At 47.6% G+C, this 21,665-nt stretch overlaps 1 protein-coding gene across 1 annotated transcript in view; it reads right to left on the bottom strand.

Moving 5' to 3' along the window:
- Positions 1-21,665, bottom strand: part of PPEF1 (protein phosphatase with EF-hand domain 1) — a 387,937-nt gene that overhangs the window by 177,933 nt on the left and 188,339 nt on the right. Inside the window, exons 5-6 of the mRNA XM_078656153.1 lie at positions 1,879-1,993; positions 294-340 (exon numbers count right to left, since the gene is read on the bottom strand). Of these exons, the coding sequence (XP_078512279.1) occupies positions 294-340; positions 1,879-1,993 (162 nt within the window). The remainder of the gene's footprint in view (positions 1-293; positions 341-1,878; positions 1,994-21,665) is intronic.

Genomic DNA, 21,665 nt, shown 5'->3' with positions numbered 1-21,665 from the left:
ATTCTGCAGGTATCAGAATTTCCAATACATTTTCCCTTATTGAATTTCATCCAGGTTTCACCTATCATAATGTGCCTTGGGGAAATGCAGTTCTCAAAATTCTGATGCATGCAGTTACACGAGTTGTCACACTGTAAGTTCTATTTGTCAACAAAACATATCAGGCATATAGCACAATACCTTACAATTTCTGCAATTCTAATACCATTTGATGTTTAGATTCCTGCTCAAGTCTTGTCAGCACCAAAGGGATGCATAGAGCCACGCGTTCACATTACAAAATGGACTGTTACCTTGTAGAAGATCAATAAAAGGTCATCGAGTTTTCCGTGTAAGTCACCTAAAAACAATGGGAATACAATGTTCAACATTAATTTACCTGTCAAAACAATGTAACCAAAAAGAAGATTGCCGGAGATCGTACTCTGATTCCAGCCAATATGTCTGTAGTTATGATACTATCACATTTTCTGGAATAACAGTCCACAATTTTGCATGTACCTGGAACACAAATTCAGACACAGTGTTGTAGAAACACAGATGCTGAAATAAGTTGCGTCATACTATAAGTCTCCTACTGGTGATGTCAAATGAAAATGATCACCTTTGTAATGAGACAAGTGAAAAATAGAAGAAACAGCTTGTAAGAACAAGTCTCCAACGCATAGTGATGTTGTGCCTTTTCCACTCTAGTACTTTACCCCTGTAAGTTCTCAGCCTGAGTGCCTGGTCCTGAGGCTTCGGTCATTCTGCTGAAACGGGTTTCTCAGGGACACCCTTCACTAGTCTCCTCACCAAGAATCTCAAGGAGGTGGGACCCCCTTGCCCACTCTGGTGTTAGAACCTGGTGCCTAACCTTGGCCCACCTACCATTAGGGCTGGCCTTAGCTACTTATGATAATTTATATATTTGGGAGATTGGGGACTGCAGGATGGAGAATTGATGCATTCCTCAGAGAACATTAACAACAATCCTATGTCCCACCAATTACTTCCCTTTCTATCCTTTCTTTCTACGGCTGTTTGGAGACAATGCACAAGGTTTCCCTCGACAGCAGCCACTGAAAGGGCGTTCCAGCCATCTTCAGAAAGGCAGTGGCCACCACAATGCATCTGGGAATAAGGCATGGAATGCAATCCCAGAAAACTTTCTTAGTAGGAAACCCCATAAGGATGGTATGTCACAATGTACAGGATGAGCTAGATGTGTGCTGATATCATTGTACCATGTCTATTGAAACCTCTGGTATATACAGCTCAGTGTGGTCAGTTTCCTGTGCCGATATAGAGTTGCATTGTGCACCCCTATCCAGGGAAATAATGAGTATCAATTAGATGAGCCCAGCTGTTTCAATATAATGTCACTCCTTGCCCATTACAAGTAATGCAGCGAGCTCTAGATTAGTGGGCTTGCCATATAACTTTACATGATCTGCTTTTATTCATGTACATGTTTTTTGTACCTTTCCTGCAAGACAAATAATCTATCTACTGATGATATGTGGTATATTTTCTAGGGCATACTATTTTAAATACTGGTCTACATTACCACAGAATTAGCTGTATGGCAACGTAGAATGCTTCAATCACAGTATCTTAAATATTTAACGTGGTAAGTCTGATGAATTATTTAATCTATGGGAAATCAAGATTCTACCCCGCACAGACTTCATAAGAATCAAATCAAAATTATAGGAAATGTGAAGAGACCAACAAGTCAAACAATTAGACATTGTAGAAATGGATTCAAGAAACAAGAGGGGATATTGTTAAAATGGAGGTGATCTGCCCCATTAAATAGGTTAGTTTCACATTACTTGGCAGCATGCACTCCAGGCACCCGCAGTGCAACGTGTTAGCCAAATGGCAGTACCTTACCACAAATGGTTAACTCCTTGGAGTAGGAGGTGGACAAGTGAACAATGTTTGGCATCTGTTTCAAGTACTTTTTGGTTTCATGCAGCAACTGTAGAACATAGCGGACATGCAGTACCTGAAGGCCGAAACAGAAAATATGATTTGTGGTAAGACGTCAAAGAAAAGGATGGCGATATCAATTTTTCTTGTGGTACATGCATTTTTTCACGTCTTATCATCACAAATACAGTTGCCGCTATATTGTGTAAATGAATCACATTGTGTACATACATCAATATGTACATATTTTGATCAAAGTTGCTAATTGGAATATTTTATGAAGTAGGGGAGTGCAGAAACAGCGCTATCAGAACCCATTTCAGAGGGAAAGGGTGTAAGGAGGAGCTACTGGACCCAACAGTGAGAGTAGGCCTTTTACTCCTGATGTCCTGTGGCCGACTTACTATGCAACTGGGCCAAGTACTCCTTCAGCAATTGGCTCTCAGTAGTAGCGTGGATCGAGCAGTTCAAGGCTTCTGGGGGAAGGCAGATACAGTGGGATGAACACAGGCTTACAAATCAAACCTCTTTCAATTTTAGCAATAAAAGATTGCCGAATAAAATACTTGCTTTTATGAAAACATGAGTATTTACATGCAAAAACAAAGTAAAATACGGCATACACAAACAATACACACAGCCCCCTGAGGTCAGGGCTCCAGTGTTCACTAGGCAGGTCCCTGAGTGCCACTCCCCTCTCACTAACGGTAGTGGTTATTCCCTGTTCATTACGGGTGATATTCAGGTAAAGCCCCACTAGTAGTCTGAGTTTCTGGAGTCCTACTCTGACTCTTTCAAAGTCCAAATTGTTCCAGTGCCCAGGCATCATGTGGCAGAACATGTTCCCCAGTGTCTTTCCTGCCTACGATCAGTCGTACTTGCTTCTGCAGGGGTTGTGCTACCAGAGTCCCTCGGAGCATTTCACTCTCAGACTTTTTGGAGGAGCTACAGTGGCTGCTGATGGCACTCGTGGCTCTGAAGGAGCAGCAGCTGGGCATCTGCAGCACATCTTCCAATGATTCAGTACATTCATGTGATCCATCTCACAGGTGGGGAGAATAATTGCTCGGATTCTGATCCTCAGTCAGGGCTAGAGAACACACAGGTCACACAGTGTCCTTTCCTCTCAATGACAAAAGAACCAGGTAGTATTCCTTGTTCTTCATGGTGGCCACCTTTGGCATACAGAGTCACTCACCTGACTACATAACACTTACTCAACATCATATCCTGCGCCGACGACAACCAACTCATCCTCTCACTCACTGACGACACCTCCACCACCAGAACTAACTTCTGCAGTGTCATGAACAGTGTCGCTGACTGGATGAAGATTAACTGCCTGAAGCTCAACACGGTCAAGACAGAAGTGCTGATCTTTGGGAAAAACACCTTCCTGTGGGACAACTCCTGGTGGCCCCAAGAGCTCGGACCCACACCAACAGACGAGGCCCAAAATATCGGCATCATCCTTGACAAAGAACTCACTACGAAGCGCCAAATCACCACAGTTGCCTCATCTTGCTTCCACACCAGCCGCATACTCCCGTCAACGCCAGAAAGACAATCACCCAGGCCCTCATCACCAGCCAGCTTGACTACAGAAAAGCACTCTACACAGGCATCACCATCCAACTGCTTAAGAGACTTCAAACCATACAGAATGCAGCAGCCTGCCTTATCCTTAACCTCCCCAAATAGACCCGTATCACCCCCCCACCTCAGAAACATCCATTGGCTCCCCGTCCAGAAGAGATAGAAGTTCAACATTCGACCACATGCCTACAACGCCTTTAACAACCAGGAACTATCATACATCAATGACCGCCTGAACTTCCACCAACCCACCACTCTGCCTCCCTGGCCCTTGCACACATCTCCTACTTTCGTCGAAGCAACAGTGGAGGTAGTTCCTTCTCCTATCTTGCCGCCAAAGCTTGGAAAGAACGAACTATCCCTCCACATGCGAACATCACCCTTCCTGGCAGAATTATGAAGGGGACTCAAGACCTGGCTTTTCAAATAAGACCAGCGATACCTCAACGCCCGGATACCATCAGAGGTGAGGAGCAGCACATTACAAATAATTGATTGATTGATATCAGATAAAGGAAAATACAAAACTCACACTTGCATGGTTATTCCTACATTGAAAGCAACCAAAATACAGACTACATGTTTGTGTCTTCTTTAACACATTGCATTATGATGTGACAAGAGAATTTCCTATAAATGCTATTTCAGCCTATGAGCCACAAAGGTTTTCTTTTGTAGTCCTCTCTTTAGAAGCTATGGGGACCTCTGTTGTAGAGGCAGAAGATTGACATTTTCACTGTTGCACACAATATTCATGTGTTAAAAGGAAATTAATGCATGTCTAATGGAAATGGTATTGTAAATTCCATCAAACCATTAAATGTTTGTTTACCTTTCTGTTTTTTTGACAATGTGGTGCTCTGTGCTGCAGACAATCATCCCTGCTCTAAGTGGCTTCTCTTTTGGAAAGTATGACACTCTTTAAGCTTAAGTAGGTACTGAAAACCTAGATAGATAAAAATACTAACATTAAACATTTGCTAAAGACTCCAGCACTAAGCATAGCAGTGCCAATGCTGTGGAATGTGGTGTGCTACAAATTGCCATAACAATAACCATGAACAGTGGGATGCACTGTCACAGATGCCAATTTCAGTGTCTCGCTGGCATCAATGAAAGTGTGTCTTGTAAAGCGCACTGCTACCCGCACCGCAGGCCTCGTAGCGCTATAGACCGCTGGGGAACCCGTCCTGGCTTTCCCTGTGAGATAGTTCCTCCTGGGAGTCTCCAAGGTGAAACCAGGCATCCCTGACGTTTGTGAGGGGCCGTTGTGGAGATGAGGCAAGCTTAATGCCCAGAGTTACCGAGTGTGGTCCCTAGTTAGAGTAGGCACCGAGGCGAGAATTATCGAGTCCCTGAACCTGTTCCAAGACCCTGCCATGTCGGGAATCGAACCCTGGTCCCAGCCCGTTCTCTGCTCTCGGGTCTGCCGCCTCTAACCAGTGAGCCACACCACTCCACACATCAATAACAACTACAGTGGATATCTCTTGTTTTTGTGGTTGGAAGAGGGATCATATTGTACAAACAGCACAGTACTTAAGCATTACCGGCTCAAAACGGGCAAGAGAAGTCCCTATTCCAGGCATGCCAGAGGACCTTCTTCCTATAAGCAATTGCACAAGCTCTTACTCCATCTTCAAGGCTGCTCTTCAGTACTCAATTCACAGCTTTTATTTTCTACGTCAAATCCAAAGACACTGGTGAATTTCACCATATGCAAAATATATGTAACGTATGAAGTTACATACGTATAACATATAAAGTTACATACGTATATACATTTACACGTATGTACTTATATAGGTATGGATGTACGTATACATATGTAACATATGAAGTTACATACGTGTAAGGTAGGAAAAATATGTAGATAATTTTGTTTTCGTCACAAGTAGGAATAACTTTGGTAATCCCAAGAGGAGGCTTTCATTTTGTTTGCTGTGTACAGATGAATTTGTTTGAAAGTTTGAAGAACAAGATGACTACAGTGTTTAATTTGAACCAGTGGTTTCCGGTTCAAGGCACCAGCTCTTAATTGTCAACGTCAAAGCTTGACAGTCTGCCACAACGTGGCGCTATGTGTCGAATTTAGAGATTACCACCACAACAGTTAATTATTAATTCAATATACATTAAAAATGACTATTGCATTCTGCCCAAGCCATTCTTCTAGCTTTGGAATTGGGGGCCTGAAATAGTCCAAATTGTCACACTTGTAGGAGTGTAATGGTCAGTAGTTGTGTTGTAACTATCATTGGCAACATAGCAGGGACAATGTGTGGTACAAGCTGCAGTGCCCCCTGACAAGAGCCCAGGCCCTTATTGTTTTACAAATTAAGCACTGACAGGGACTAGCTTTTCCGGCAACCGAAACGATCATTACTCTGAAACAGATTGCACATTTAGTGATTTGCATCTCATGAAAACCAAACCGGGGAACTGGAGCATATCTCTGAGAATGCATACACCCAATCTATGAGCCAGGTCGACTCTACGTTCGTATGCGGCTAGGTAATATATAGTAGCATGCTGCACATGAGCCATCAATGGTACAAAGTACACACATTCATTGATGATTGATGGTGAAGAAGTGAACAAAGCTGTCACTTGGAAAAGACTGCTGAAGGACATATGTGAAATGTAATGTAATGTATAAGGGAACGTCCACAGCAGGTAAGACTAAAACAAGTCTTTATTGTGTAATTCATTATACAGGAACCAACTACAGCGCCGGCCGTGGCCCGTGCAAATAAAAGTGGTGAGGCATTGATTTCTACAGACGATGACGAGGGAAATTTAAATACATAAATAATGTTGCCTCGTCATCCTCTAACGATAAGGTGCAGTCTCTAATTGTTTAATGTAAAGTCCTTCTAAAAACTCACAAATTTCTTGTGACACGAATTGGCCCAATTATCTGTTATAAAACATTCAGGGATTCCTTCATGAGAAAACTAATTCTTAAGGAACTCTGTTACAATCCTACTATTTTCAACTTCTACACACTTAATCACCACCCATTTGGATGTGTAATGTACAAACAACAGAACATATCTTTCCTTCTTGGGCATAAAATCAAATAAATCAACTATACCAAGTCCCAGCTTTGTCCAGCATTGAGAAGGCATTTTTACTGGAGCAAGTGGAGAATGCGTAACTTTGCACTTATTGTTGGCACACTGCCAACAATCTTTGACAGCCACTTCCACCTGAGGGTCCTTTCCCGGCACCAATCCCATTTTTCAGGCTGAGCTTTGAACAAATCTCTGCCTAAATGACCCTCATGCACCAAGTTAATCAACCTTACTCCTAAACTTACCGGTGATCTGCAGATCTTTCCATCAATAACGCTAAGTCCACCACAAATAGTCCAAAATCCTTCAACACTCTTGTCTTTTGCAACTGCCCATTCCTTCACAATTAAATCCAAGAAAATGGTCATAAATTTATCATCAACCATCGCACAACTCCAATCCTTCTCTTTAAAAGTGTTCTCCTGATCCCACCCGATCAAAGAAATGTCTTCACTTCCAAAATCTTCTTCAATCGGTAGCCGGGATAAACAATCAGTGTGTTATTCTTAACCCCAGGGATATATCCCACACTAAAATTAAACTCCGTTAGTCCCTTCTGTCCATCTCCTTATACTGGGAGTCAAATTCTCTTAACATCTACATGGAAAAATCTGATCTCAGAGTGAAAGGTATAAAAAGAGCTCCAAATGATGAATAGCCTAAAAAACAGCCAAATACTCTGTTTCAGTAACTTAATAATGTTCTTCAGCAACTCTAAGAGCACAAGAAGCAAATGCTATTACATTTTTTTCTTCATCTATTACTGCTAACACTACCCAAACCACCAACACTCGCATCAGTGGACGCCACAGTCTTCTTGGATGCAAAATTGATCAAAGTTGTCATGATACTAATATTTTCCTTCATAGCAGCAAACGCTTCCTCACACTCCTTGGACCATACAAATGTAACACCTTCCTTTAGCAGAGAATCTTAAAAGTAGAGATGCACTGGCAAAATTGGCAATAAATTTAGCACAAAATTCAGCAAGGTCAGAGAATGAGCGCACTTGATCCCTGTTCCCAGGAAAAGGTGCCTGTATAATATTCTTAGGCAAATCCAATTTTGGACTACACGAGAAATAATATGTCCCAGATAAGTGAAAGAAATAACTAATTTTTTTATTTCACACCACTTTGTATTGAATTTTCAAGAAAAGAACAAATGAAAAAAGACAAAAAATTAAAATGATGATAAGGAACACAAGAATACTGACAAATAATAAAAAATAAGCCATGAGAAATACAAAAAAGTAGAAAGCAGCAAGTTACTCAAGTTAATTACTGTGGAGGTCACAGTGAAGCTGAAAAGAGATACATGTGGTCTATCGAACACAATTTTCGCATGTGTCATAAGAAAAATATAATACAATACAGGAGTACCAAAAGGACATAGCATTCTAAAAGTAATGCATTATAGAAGGTTGAGGTAAATTCACAGTGGGTTGTATGTGAAGGAAAAGGCATCAAGAGATCGCCATAATTTACTGTTTGTTTTACACCAGGGAGAGTCGTGGAGTGGATGTTGTCAGCCCCTCTGAGGAAGGACAACCATTCTTGCCACATCCTACAGGAGACTTCTTTGGAGTTTTTCCACTTAGTGAGTACAATTTTGCAGGCCGAAGTAAGCATGAGATCTCACAAATAACGATAATTCTCGTCTGTGAACTTTGGGTCAAGAAAGCCTAACAAGATATAGGAAAATTCCCTTGGAGGGTATATATTGAATGTTTTGCTTATACATTCATACATTTTATCCCAATATGTTTGAAGGATAGGGCAGTTGAAGAGCATGTGGGCAAGGTTTCCAACATGAGTGTTACAATTCCAGCATGTAGGGCTTTGGCTGAGGTCAAGTTTAAAGATCCTCTCGGGGGTCCAGTATGTCCTGTTTATTAGCATAAGTTTAGTTTGAGATAATATTGGAAGGATTTTGTTTGAGAAGGGAGTGATATGTATCTTGTCCCAGTTGAATGGGATTTCACTGGAGTTAGGTTAAGATTCCCATTTTACTTCACACTTCGTGTGGCATTTGCGAGGCTTAGAGGATAAGAGTTTGTATATTTTAGAAACGGTGTGTCCTAACAGAAGTAACTCTCAACCTGTGTTTTTCCTTTTCCAGCGTGAGACCTGACTTTTGCAACCTTTCAGAACCAACCTCACTGTTCCATCATGTTTTTCCCTGTCTTTACCAAAAATTAAAATGTTGTCCTAGAAAAAAAAAATTCTTGGAAACTATCAAGCACCGTTTTCATCACCCTCTGGAAACAGGCAGCTGCAGATGCCAGCCCAGAGGGCATTCGCACAAACCTGAATGAAAGATGTTAAGTGCTTAGAATTCTCATGTAAAGGAACCTGATGGTACGCATAAGATAGGTCCATCACACTGAACAATTTGGCATCTTTGATAATGGCAAAAGTTTCAGTAATGTTGGGCAGTGGTGGGGATCCACCCAAATGTGTTTTTTTAATCCATGCAAATCCTAGCATATTCTTATTTTCTTACCCCCATCTTTAGGTACCAAAACTACTGGGGCAAGCCACTCAGATGGCTCAATTTCCTTGTTTACCCCCATACCCTTTGACCTTTCAAATTTGTTCCTCATGGGTTCCATCATCATCATGGGAACTTTTCATACTTTGTGAACACATGGCACAGCAGTTCATTTCAAAACAATTTGTGCCCAAAATTCATAAGCACCCCAAGCCCTGACACAAATGCCATGGTAAATTCCACAAAGAAACCACTCACCAAATTGAAATCAGACAATAACACACATTTAGTTCAATTAGGGTTAAGCTTTATACCTGTATCACATTGGTGTCTCCACCCTAAAGGATTGTCTCCACGCTTAGCAACATACACCTCAACAACAGTTTCTCTCCTCATAAACTGAATTTTCATGACAGAGTACCCCTCAACATCAATCTTAGTGCCACCATCACCCACCGGGTTTATATTTGGAGGATACAATTGAATTTTATCTTTCCCAAGAATAGTGTCCAAGTTCTTGTCTCCAACCATAATGTAGAGTGGGCCAGAATACACAAGAACAGTCACCTTCTTTACTTCAATCACAGTTTCACACTAAGGCATCTTTATAGGCTCACGGTTAACACCATCATCATCTCATATGATCAAAACAAATGTAACCCCATCTACACAACTCACACTCTGGGATTTTGGACTGTGTCACACCCTTTCATAATGTCCCTTCTTACCACACTTATTGCAATTAGTGAATCTTGCAAAACATTGAGGACTATTTGAAAGATGCCTTTCTCTTCCTCAATGAAAACACTTGTTTTTGAATACTCTACTGTCCGCATCATTTTTACTTTCACATTTTTGTTCATCATCCTACTGTGTTGCACATCCTCAACACTACCACCCTTGGCCTCGCCTACACTCATCGGTTCATTCACCACACCCAGATCTTTATCCTTGCGTACACTCATCTCTCGACTAAAATCTGTGGTGTTATCCAGTTATACTTGCCATCATATAATATAATGCAATAGTGAACTGCAAAATCACTGCTTCCAGCTGTGCTGACAATAAATTGTGCTCAACAATAAATAAATCTGGGGGGCGTGGCTAGCAGCCAAGCATGGCGGCAGCGTGAAGTGAGAGCTCCCTGAGGCATTTAGGCCTTTCATAATATCCGACACATTCATCCGCTACATTTCCCACCCGAAGGAGCGGAAACCAGGTCTGGGAAAGAAGCGACTTCATCCACGTCTATCCGCGTTGAAATTGACGACTGGGAACTGCCTGAAATAGCGTGCACATTATTGGGCCTGCGACCGGAGGAAAGCACCGGCATCAAGTGAGGACACAACCCCGGCGGAAGTGAGACCTGGCCGGTGTGCCCTAGCAAGACCCTCCCATGACCGGACCGGAGCGGCAGTACTTAATCACCCACCGTTACGTTGACGAGGGAGAGACTCTGAGAGGCCACTGATCCGGCGACACTCGTGGTCACCTGCGGAGCCTGGGGACGACCGCCGGAGCCGAGGACCCATGGAGACGGCTGACGGTGACCCGGGGCCGGCGGCCGGGGGTTGACGGGCCTGACGTGCCCAAGGCGACACCGCAACAATTAGCCCCCGACTGGGTCGGGCACAACTGAAGGTGTGGCGACGAGGCGAGAGAGGAGAAGCACCGGCGGCGGGGTTGCGAAAATGTGCCCACGGCATTGACTAGGTGAGCAGAAACGGCCCCAGTGAGGACCCGCCGTGATCGAAGGGAGCAGGTTGGGGGCGCTCACGAGACTGACGGCTGCATTTTAATCCTTCACCCACACGGCGACCTGAGCGAGAGAGGAGAAGCACCGGCGGCGGCGGTGCGAAAATGTGCCCACGGCATTGAATAGGTGAGCAGAAACGGCCCCAGTGAGGACCCGCCGTGATCGAAGGGGGCAGGTTGGGGGCGCTCACGGGACTGACGGCTGCATTTTAATCCTTCACCCACACGGCGACCTGAGCCCCTGAGGAGAGTGAGGACAAGAGCCCAAACCAGAAACATTGACGTCCCACAATACATGGACAGTGGTGCTAAGCAGGACGCTCCATGACTGGCTCACTCCCGGGCTGACTCAGAGCTGGGCACTGGAGGGTACGTGATAAGACAAGGGAACGGAGCGGACGCTTTACCACTGCACACATCAGCAGCGGAGCGCTGGGCACGAGGGGCATGCCGGATAACGCAGGGGCGCTTTGTGCACAGGACGGGGGTGAAACCTACACGAGAGGTGAGGCAATAACATCAGGATAACGACCGTGCGGTGGGTGCTTCCTCGCTAAATTGTACATATGCTGGGCGCACAGTCGCCTGCTAATAGCGACTGCAATAACCGGAGGGGGTGACACTGCCGATCACCCGGGACGGCTACGCCGCTGCAACCTGACCCTGCAGAGCAGTTCCCACAGCTTTGGAACGCGCCGGGGCACATACCTGTGGACTTAAAGCCATGGCGGGCAGGGGACCAAAGAGTGGATCCACACAGGCCAAACTGGACAAATTCGCATATAGCCAGCACGGGCAACCACCGCTTCATGGTCGCAATTCCGCAGGCTCCAGTCAGGAATCGGAAGGAGGGAAAAAAGTGACACTAGAGGACATCATGAACACCCTCTCAGAGGTACAAACGACAGTGGGCTCCATATCTTCCGAAGTCACTCTACTCCGGGCAGACTTTCAGAAAATAACCGAGAGGGTGTCGCAGGTGGAGGTGGTCACGAAATCTCTCGTAGAAGACACCTCGGAATTGCAAATTGCGATGGAACGTATGGAGAAGGTCACGAAGTTATTGCAAGACAAGCTGGACGACCAAGAAGGGCGGTCACGAAGGAATAATGTGCGTATCCTCGGAATTCCGGAGACGGAAGGGAAGGGTGCGATGGATCTTTACGTAGAGGATCTCGTCAAGAACAAATTGCAACCTAACGGACTCTCGCACATTTTCTTTCGGTTGAGAGGGCACATAGAGTACCAGGCGGAGTGCCGAAACCGGGTGCAGCGCCACGGCCTGTCTTGGCCAGACTACTCAACTTTAGAGACAGAGATGCGATTTTGCAGGCTGCGAGAGTGTCACCGCCAGTTAAGCTCCAGAACTCAACACTAGCATTTTTTCCGGACTATACAGCGGAGGTGGCACGGCGCCGGAAAATGTTCACTGAAGTGAAAAGGGCACTGAGAGAGAAAGACCTGCAGTACTCAATGATATTCCCTGCCAAATTACGGATTGTCGCCGACGGGAAAACATGGTTTTCGATAAACCGGAAATGGCACAAGACTGGCTCGACGGCTGGAGACAGGTGGGGCCGCCACGCCGGTCAAACAGAGGTCGGCCTAACCACCGTGATGACAAGCGCCCAGACACACAGACCGGAAACCTGACCAGCCAAGGTGGATTTTCAGAAGCTGAATCCGAAATTGACCGGAACCTGCCTAACTCTGGGCACCCAGCCCCCATCTAAAGACAGGAAGACTAGAGAATGAACAGACTACGATGCACTACAATGTACTGGCACCTGGACTTGGTGAAGCGAAGTAGGGTGGGCAGAGCCGGTGCCTGTAGGGGTCTCACCAACCCCACGAGCAAGTAAGATAGTTGGGGAAGGGTTAAAGCACTCTGCAAAGTTGGGGAAGCGGGCGGGGACAAGTCCGTGGAGCAGGGGAGCAGGGAGGGGGGATGGGGGGACAGTTCTACAGTTATTGTTAATCTTGTTAGTCATCACCTACAACGCACGATACACGCATACACCGAACACTGTGCTATTCCTACGCCTCAGGGTGGAACGACACTTATCCACTGGAACAAATATTCTGACGAATATACCACTACCCAAGCCATTCAATGACCCCACTGTACCACGCTACACCCACTGACGGTGCGCATACGACAACTGAGGTACCCCCCTTGCGGCTCCTAACTTGGAATGTCAGAGGGTTGGGAGATAAAATAAAGAGAGGGCTGGTTCTACAGGCAATTAAGCGCCAGGGCCCTGACCTCATATTGCTTCAGGAGACACACGTCACGGGGACAGCGTGTAAGGCGCTTGATAGACGGGGTTATGTCATGGCAACGCATGCGGAGTTCACGTCTGGATCCCGAGGGGCGGGGATACTCATGAAAAAGACATCCCCCTTTATGGTATTACACAGTGCAACAGATGATCAGGGTCGCTTCGCGGCACTACATGGGCAGTGGGAAGGGAAGCCCCTAAACGTGGTCTCAGTCTACATCCCCCCGGCACTCCACTCTGTAGCTCTGCCTGCGCTGGGTAAGTTCCTTTTGGACCTCCCAGAGGGCGACACAATCATAGGGGGCAACCTTAATGCAATAATGGACCCAATAATGGACACGTTTCCCATTAGAGAGCGCCACAGGGGGACCGCAACGCTCCCGGGATTCTTAGAGGGAATGGGCATTACGGACATCTGGCGTCACTTGCACCCCGCAGAGACACAGTACACATACTTCTCCGCCGTCCATAATAGTTTATCTCGCATAGATTATTTTTTGTTTCTAGGAACAGGGCTGGGGAAGATAGATAAGATAGACATCCTGCCCAGAGGCATATCTGACCACTCCCCGATGTCTCTGGCGCTTACCACAAAAGAAAAGAGGCGTGCCAGAACTTATCCAATATATCCACATTACCTTACAATCCCGAAGATCAGGAAGGAACTCCAAATGGTAACCACACGTTATTTTGCTGAAAACACGGGGTCGGTGTCCTCTCCCTCGATCCTCTGGGAGGCTTACAAAGTGGTCCTGCGGGGGGAGGCGATGGCAGCAATAACGGGGCATAAAAGGGAGTGCCGGAGGGTGCTCACAGAACTCGAGTTGGCGCTCCACATTGCAAACACTACCCACATGGCAGACCCCTCACCGGAAACAACACACGCATTGCAATTAAGACAACACCAATACAGAGCCCATCTTACGACAACAGTCCAGGGCCTGGTCACGGGTACAGCCAATAGGGTGTACGACGTAGGCGATAAAGCTGGGAAAATGTTGGCATGGTTAGATAAGCGGGGAGGAGGTACTAGAGGTATACAGCGCCTACACACGCACGACGGCCAGGTCCAGACACACCCGGAGGACATAGTATGCACCTTGGCGCGTCACTTCCGCGAGATATACACCCCTGAGCGTAAGATCACTGCTCAAACGGCGAGGCGAGCGCTTGAAAACGTAGACATCCCCAAGCTCGCACAAGAAGCAATTCGGGAGCTAGAACTCGACCCGACGGTAGACGAGATTCAACTGGCGATACAGGCGCTACGCTCGGGTAAAGCCTTGGGGCCCAACGGCATGCCTCTAGAATGGTACAAAGCGCGAGCCGACATACTAAGCGCAGCGCTAAGGCAAATGTATATGGAAAGTCTGGAAAAGGCGGAACTGCCACTAGACCAGCGGACGGCCACGATTGTGGCCATACCTAAGCCAGGTAAACCTCCGTCACGATGCTCCTCATACCGTCCCATTTCCCTGCTTAATGTGGAAGCCAAGGTGCTCGCAAAACTGTTGGCTACCCGTCTGGTACACCACCTGCAGACACTGATACACCCTGACCAATCGGGCTTTATGCCACATAGGAGTACAGCACTGAATCTCAGAAGAATTCATGGGGTCATGGCACGTGCACACCTTATACCCGAACAGGCGGTGATACTCTCCCTTGATGCCAAAATGGCTTTCGATCTGGTGGAATGGGAATATCTATTCGAGGTGTTGAGACGCATGGACTTTGGACCGAAATTCATAGCATGGGTGAGATTGCTGTATACGAAACCGGTGGCGCAAGTCGTAGCTAATGGCCACATCTCGCACACATTCCCATTGGGAAGAGGGACTAGGCAGGGGTGCCCACTGTCACCCTTGCTCTTCGCCCTAGTGATAGAACCACTGGCAATCCTAATCAGAACTACGCCGTTGATCAAAGGAATCACATGGGAGGAAGGGTGGGAAGATAGAGTATCCCTATATGCGGACTACATGTTGATCTATATGGTGGAGCCTGAAAACGGGATCCCCGCATTGCTAGAGATTTGTAACGAGCATGGTAAATCGTCGGGCTATACCCTGAACTGGGCAAAGTCAGTGGTATACACACTACGTGGTCCGGAACCGGTGCTGCCGGAGACCTGCCCCCTAACGCTGGCACGGGACTCCTTCAAATATTTGAGCATTGTCATTGTGAATAACGCTACAGACTTTTTTGAAAGAAACTTAAAGCCGCCAATAGAGCGCCTTCGGGCGGACGTCAAACATTGGGCGGCCTTACCACTGACCCTCCTTGGGCGTGCAGCCCTTTATAAAATGATGGCACTTCCCAGGTTTCTCTATGTACTGGAGAATACCCCTTACCTTGTGGAACCGAGATACTTCAAACAGGTGGCGGCGCTGGTCTCAAGCCTGCTCTGGAGTAATGGACGGCACGTATAGCATACGATAAGTTGACGAAGAGCTGGTATGAGGGGGGAATAGCACTGCCCAACATACAGCTGTATTACTGGGCGGCTCACCTTAAAGCAATAAACCAATGGATACATGCTCCGAGGACAGACCCGGCATATAGGGCTGATTGGTCACAACTAGGGTCGGAGGGCATGCTCGCAGTACTATACAGCAAGCCATATGTCAAGAGACTTCTGGGCCCGACACACCACACAGCGGCCCTGTGGCACATAGCACAAAAACGGCTAGGAGGGCAAGGAAAAATCACCAAACTGACGCCGCTATGGGACGTCAAATCTCTGGGAGCCCTAAGATCATGTAAGGGATTTGCACAGTGGGACTCTATAGGACTCTCCACAGTCGGGGACCTGTGGGATAAAGGCACGGTGGTCTCATTTCCAAGGCTCCAACAACAATATCACCTAAGCCCAACAGAAACGTTTCGATATGTGCAGATCAGACACGCACTGCTTAAAGCGATTCCAGTGGGCACTGACATACCAGAGTCCTCGCCACTTGAAGACAGACTCTTAACAGAATACATGACACAAAGCGCAACTTCCCTCACCTATAAAAAACTGATCAACAACCTGGGAGACCCGATGGTAAAGTTGCGAGTCAACTGGATGGGAGACGTGGGTGAGATCACTGACTCTGAGTGGAATGAGGCTCTGGCTTCCCCAAAGGAGATTGGCATCTCGGCAAAATTCAGATTGGTGCAACTGAAAATCTTACACTGCATTTATTACACTAGGACCCTGCTTCACAGGATACACTGGGCACCACATCCCTTTTGTCTTCGTGGGTGCGGGGAGGAGGGGACACTATATCATACACTCTGGGAATGCGCACACATACAAGACTTTTGGAGGCAGGTTATGCGCACTGTCTCGCAAACGCTCAAGATCTCCATTATACCAGAACCTCGAAAATGCTTATTGAATATCTGGGACCCTAATGATCTGAATAGGCACGAATTGATATGGGCTACTCTGGCCATGATGGTGGCCAAACGTGACATTGCGCAAAGGTGGGGAACACCGGACTTACCTACGACTACTAGGTGGGGCAACAATATGGACAAGCTGATGATTACGTAAAGAGCGGTTTATGTGCTAAGGGCTTGCCCCCGCAAATGGAATAAGGTGTGGACTGCATGGAATATTTATAGAGGAGACCTTTGTGACCCATTGCCTGAGGATGAAGACCTCGACTCCGAAGGGGAGGACGAGTAGAAGCTAGGGGGGTGATTGCAACAGTTTAACTATCTGACAAGGTACCGTTCTATTGTGATGGGAACGTGGGGATGGCCGACGATCGGTGTAAAAGTAAGAGTATATCTACCAGTGATGACCTTGTTATAATGTTATATGTTTCTATATTGTTGCTTATTTTAACTCACATTGAAAGCAGAATGTGCTAGAGAAATGACTGAGTGAACATAAGGAAACGAGAATTGACACACCAGTACTACACTCACACGATGTTTACATGGTTAGTGGTTAATTAATGTGAATTAAAGCTAATAGAATGTGAGAACTGGCATTATGAACTTGAAGGCACCCTTGTGCATATGATGTATACCTGCAACTTAAATAAAAAGTTTAAAAAAATAAAAAAAAAAATCTGCTTCACTGCAAATTAACTCAGCTTCGCAACATGCATGAACCGTCAGACTAGAAGAAATTATAATAGATCCTGTTGCCTCCTTTCACAACCTTGTCCATAGCTCGCCATAACTCTGTTTGGCAAATCACTTCATTAGCATGCTGCTTCAGAATAAGCCTTCTCTTCATAGCTGAATTCAGTTAACGAGATCCGATCACCGTGCAGATAGTATTAACAAAGATGATGCCGCATATCGTCCGTTATCCCCAATTCAAAATAGTGTCACGTTGTGCTATGACATGCACGTCATATGACTAACAGTGCACCGTATAGCACATCATGAGACAACACTGAGCAGGGTACAGCAATGGCGTTTAATTTTAACAATGTGCCCCAAGCCCAGCATTGCAATGTACCTACGTTCCGCACCACAAATCCAGGGAGTTAGAACATTGCTCAAGTCTCATGATTTTGCCGAATTCTGCTTGCTTCTTGCTAAAAAACAAATTATGTGAGTGGGCTGAATCGCTGATTCCTCAATCTGGTAAACATCCTTTACAACGCAACTTTTACCACGCAGTGCCTTTACGACGCAACTTTTACAACGCAAACCATTACAACGCATTGCGCTGGGGGGCGCTCTAGGATAGGGAATAGGTTTAATGTACTATCCAACACCTTCCCTACTATCCACGGGGACTGGAGTTGGAATAGTAAATTAAACTATTCACTATCCAGCGCCCAAAAGCACTATGCGTTGTAAAGGCATGCGTTGTAAAAACAGCGTTGTAAAGGCATGCGATGTAAAAGCATGCGTTGTAATGTCATACATCCCTCAATCTTCTTCAACTTGTCGGTAGTGTAACGTAGAAGGAAACGTCCACGACAAATAAGACTAAAACAAGTCTTTATTGAGTAATTCTGTATGCAGGAAACAATGACTGCTCCCGCAGAGTAGCTGCCATTTTCTCTCTTCAACTGGAATCTGGAATTCTGCTAACATACCAGCGGGGCTCCTCCATTAGAATGGAGGAGTGTCACCCCTCCTTGCCACCACCCTTAAATAAAACGATGATAAAATGGGTTTTAAACCTACTTTATTATCGTTTATTTTAATCCCCAGACTCGCCCCAGGACTCTGATGAGTCTTGGGGGAGGGTCCAGGGGGATGACACTGCTGGTGGGGGAGAGGTAGTGCACTCCCTTCACTGTGCATGAGGGTTTGGCTGGCTGGCTCATGAGTCCCACAGCCGGTTTCTAGGTGGGTAAGGGGTATCCTTATAAATCCCTGACATCGCAACAACAACAGGAAGGGGGCAAGCCAACCAGTCCCTGGAGAGCACTTGGGGCACAATGAGCAGTCAGGCAGGCACCGGACCAGCACACTAGGCTAGATGCAAAGTGGCAGTCCCTCCTGCAACCCAGCAGGCTCCAGGCCAACACAGCAAAGCAAAGTAGTCAATCAATCAATCAATCATTTGTAAAGCGCACTACATACCCATGAGGGTCTCAAGGCGCTGGTGGGGGGGGGCGCTACTGATCGAACAGCCAGGTCTTGAGTATCCTCCTGAAGGTCAGCAGGTCTTGGGGCTGTCGTAGGCTCAGTGGGAGGGTGTTCCATGTCTTGGCGGCGAGGTGGGAGAAGGATTTCCCACCGGTGGTTGTTCTTCGGATGCGCAGGATGGTGGAGAGTGAGAGGTCGGTGGAGCGTAGCTGACGGTTGGGGATGTAGAAGGAGAGCCGTCTGTTGAGGTAGGCTGGGCCAGTCTTGTAGAGTGCCTTGTGTGCGTGGGTGAGGAGCTTGAAGGAATCCTCTTGTTGACGGGGAGCCAGTGCAGGTTTCTCAGGTGGGGGGTGATGTGGCTGTGGCGTGGTACGTCGAGGATCAGTCGTGCCAAGGCGTTTTGGAAGCATTGTAGTCGTTTGATGAGCTTGGTCGGAGCTCCCGCGTATAGGGCGTTTCCGTAGTCGAGTCTGCTGCTGACGAGGGCCTGGGTGACTGTCTTTCTTGTATCTGTCAGGCTCCATCTGTAGATCTTGCGGAGCATATGGAGGGTGTTGAAGCAGGAGGAGGAGACGGCGTTGACTTGCTTGGTCATTGAGAGCGTTGAGTCGAGGATGATTCCCAGGTTGCGTGCATGGTCGGTGGGTGTCGGGGCTGCCCCCAGTGCCGTCGGCCACCAGGAGTCGTCCCAGGTTGAAGTGTTGGAGCCGAGTATGAGGACCTCCGTCTTGTCCGAGTTCAGCTTCAGACGGCTGGTCTTCATCCAGTCGGCGACGGCCTTCATTCCTTTGTGGAGGTTGGCTTTGGCGGTGATGGGGTCCTTGGTGAGGGAGAGGTTCAGCTGAGTGTCGTCGGCGTAGGAGATTATGTTAATGTTGTGCTGTCGGGCTACGTGTGCGAGCGGGGCCATGTAAATTTTGAATGGCGTCGGGCTGAGGGAGGATCTCTGGGGTACGCCGCAGATGATCTCGGAGGCTTTGGAATGGGGGGAGGCGGACACTCTGGGTTCTGCCAAAGAGGAAGGAGGTGGTCCAATCCAGATCCTTGTCTTGGATCCATGCGGCGTGGAGGCGTGCGTGTAGTGTGCGGTGGCAGACAGTGTCGAAGGCAGCAGAGAGGTCTAGGAGGATGAGTGCTGCGGTCTCGCTGTTGTCCAGCAGGGTCCTGATGTCATCGGTGGCGGCGATGAGGGCAGTCTCGGTGCTGTAGTTGCTGCAGAACCCTGACTGGGAAGGGTCCAGGATTCTGTTTTCTTTGTTAGCTGTCTGTTGATGGTTTTCTTGATGAACTTGGCTGGGAAGGGGATCAGAAAGATGGGCCGGACGTTCTTGAGGTCTCTTGGGTCTGCCTTAGGTTTTTTGAGTAGGGCGTTGATCTCGGCGTGTTTCAAGATCTCTGGGAAGGTCACGGTCTCGAGGTAGAGATTGATGACGTTGCGCAGGTGGGGTGCAATGGAGCTGCTTGCTCTGTTGAAGACGTGGTGCAGGAATGGGTCTGACGGAGAGCTGGAGTGGATTGTGCGCATGGTCTTGATGGTGTCATCGTTGCTCACGCTGGCCCAGGCTAGCAGGGGGTCGTGGTCGATGGTGTGCGGAGGGTCTGTTGTGTTGCTGTATGTTGGGGCTGTCTGGGTGTTGAAGCTGTTGTGGATGTCTGCTATCTTGCGGTGGAAGAAGGTGACAAGGGAGTCGCACAGGGCTTGCAACGGCGGGATGTCGGTGGTGTTGGAGCTGGGGTTGGAGAGTTCCTTCACGATGTTGAAGAGCTCCTTGCTATTGTGTGCGTTGTTGTCGAGGCGGTCTTTGAAGGAGGTCCTCTTGGCCGCCCTGATGAGGTGGTGGTGGTTGCGGATGGCATCCTTGTATGCTGTGTGGCTGTCCGGAGTTTGTTCACTGTGCCATTTCTTCTCTAGTTTCCGGCAGGCTTGCTTGGAGGCTAGGAGTTCTGATGTGAACCAGCTGGCCCTCTTGCTGGTGTCTCTGTGGGGTGGTTTCTTCAGCGGGGCGAGGGTGTTGGTGCAGTCCTTGATCCAGCGTCTGAGGCTGTGGGCAACGTTGTCGGTGTTGGAGGGTTCGGTGGGTGGGTTGAGAGCGAGGTTTGCGTGTAGATGGTCTTCTGTGATTTTGCTTCAACAGGGGCGGGGGATCCGTTGGGTGCGGTGGTGTGTGTTGGGCTTCTGGAAGGCGAAGTGGATGCAGCGGTGGTCGGCCCAGAGGAGTTTGGTGGTGTGGTTGATGGAGACGTGCGGGTTTGAGGAGAAGACGGGGTCGAGCGTGTGGCTGGCGGAGTTGGTGGGCGTTGTGACGAGTTGCTTCAGTTCGATGTTGGCGAGGTTATCGATCAGGGTTGTGGAGTTGTTGTCGTTGTTGTTCTCAAGGTGAAAGTTCAGGTCTCCGAGGAGGATGTAGTCGGTGGAGGTCAGGCCGTGTGTGCTGATCAAGTCGGCGATGGAGTCGCTGAACTGGGGGCAGGGTCCAGGGGGTCGGTAGATGAGGGTGCCTCTGAGGGTGGAGTTAGGGTCTGTGTGGATCTGGAAATGCATGTGTTCGGCGGTGCTGAGCGCGTCGACTACTAGTCGAGACCCTGATGCTGTTCTTGTAGAAGATGGCGATTCCTCCTCTGACTCCGTTGGTGCAGTCTCTGCGGGTGATCTTGTAGCATTCCGGGATGGCTATGGCGATGTCGGGTGCGGAGGAGTAGTTAAACCAGGTCTCTGTCAGGAAGGCGACGTCCGGGATGTTGTGTCGAGCAGGTCCCAGAGCTAGACGGCATGCTTGCGTGCAGAGCAGGGTTTCAGTAGTATGCATCGGAGGTGGTTGGGGTCTTTCTTGGCGGGTGGTCTGTCGGCTCTGAGGCTGTTGTAGCTGCAGTTCCGACAGGTGAAGGGGCCGTGTGTGCGTTTCGGGGCGGCCTTGAAGCAGGTGTGGCTTCGTCCAGAGTTGAGAGCATGCAGAGTGCTGGAGTCATAGTGGCGGCGGTCGTCGTGGTG

Source organism: Lissotriton helveticus, chromosome 8 (genome assembly GCF_964261635.1).
Source record: "Lissotriton helveticus chromosome 8, aLisHel1.1, whole genome shotgun sequence".
NCBI lineage: Eukaryota > Metazoa > Chordata > Amphibia > Caudata > Salamandridae > Lissotriton > Lissotriton helveticus.
Note: the sequence above shows the minus strand (reverse complement) of the source record. Positions and strands in the feature narration are given on the sequence as shown.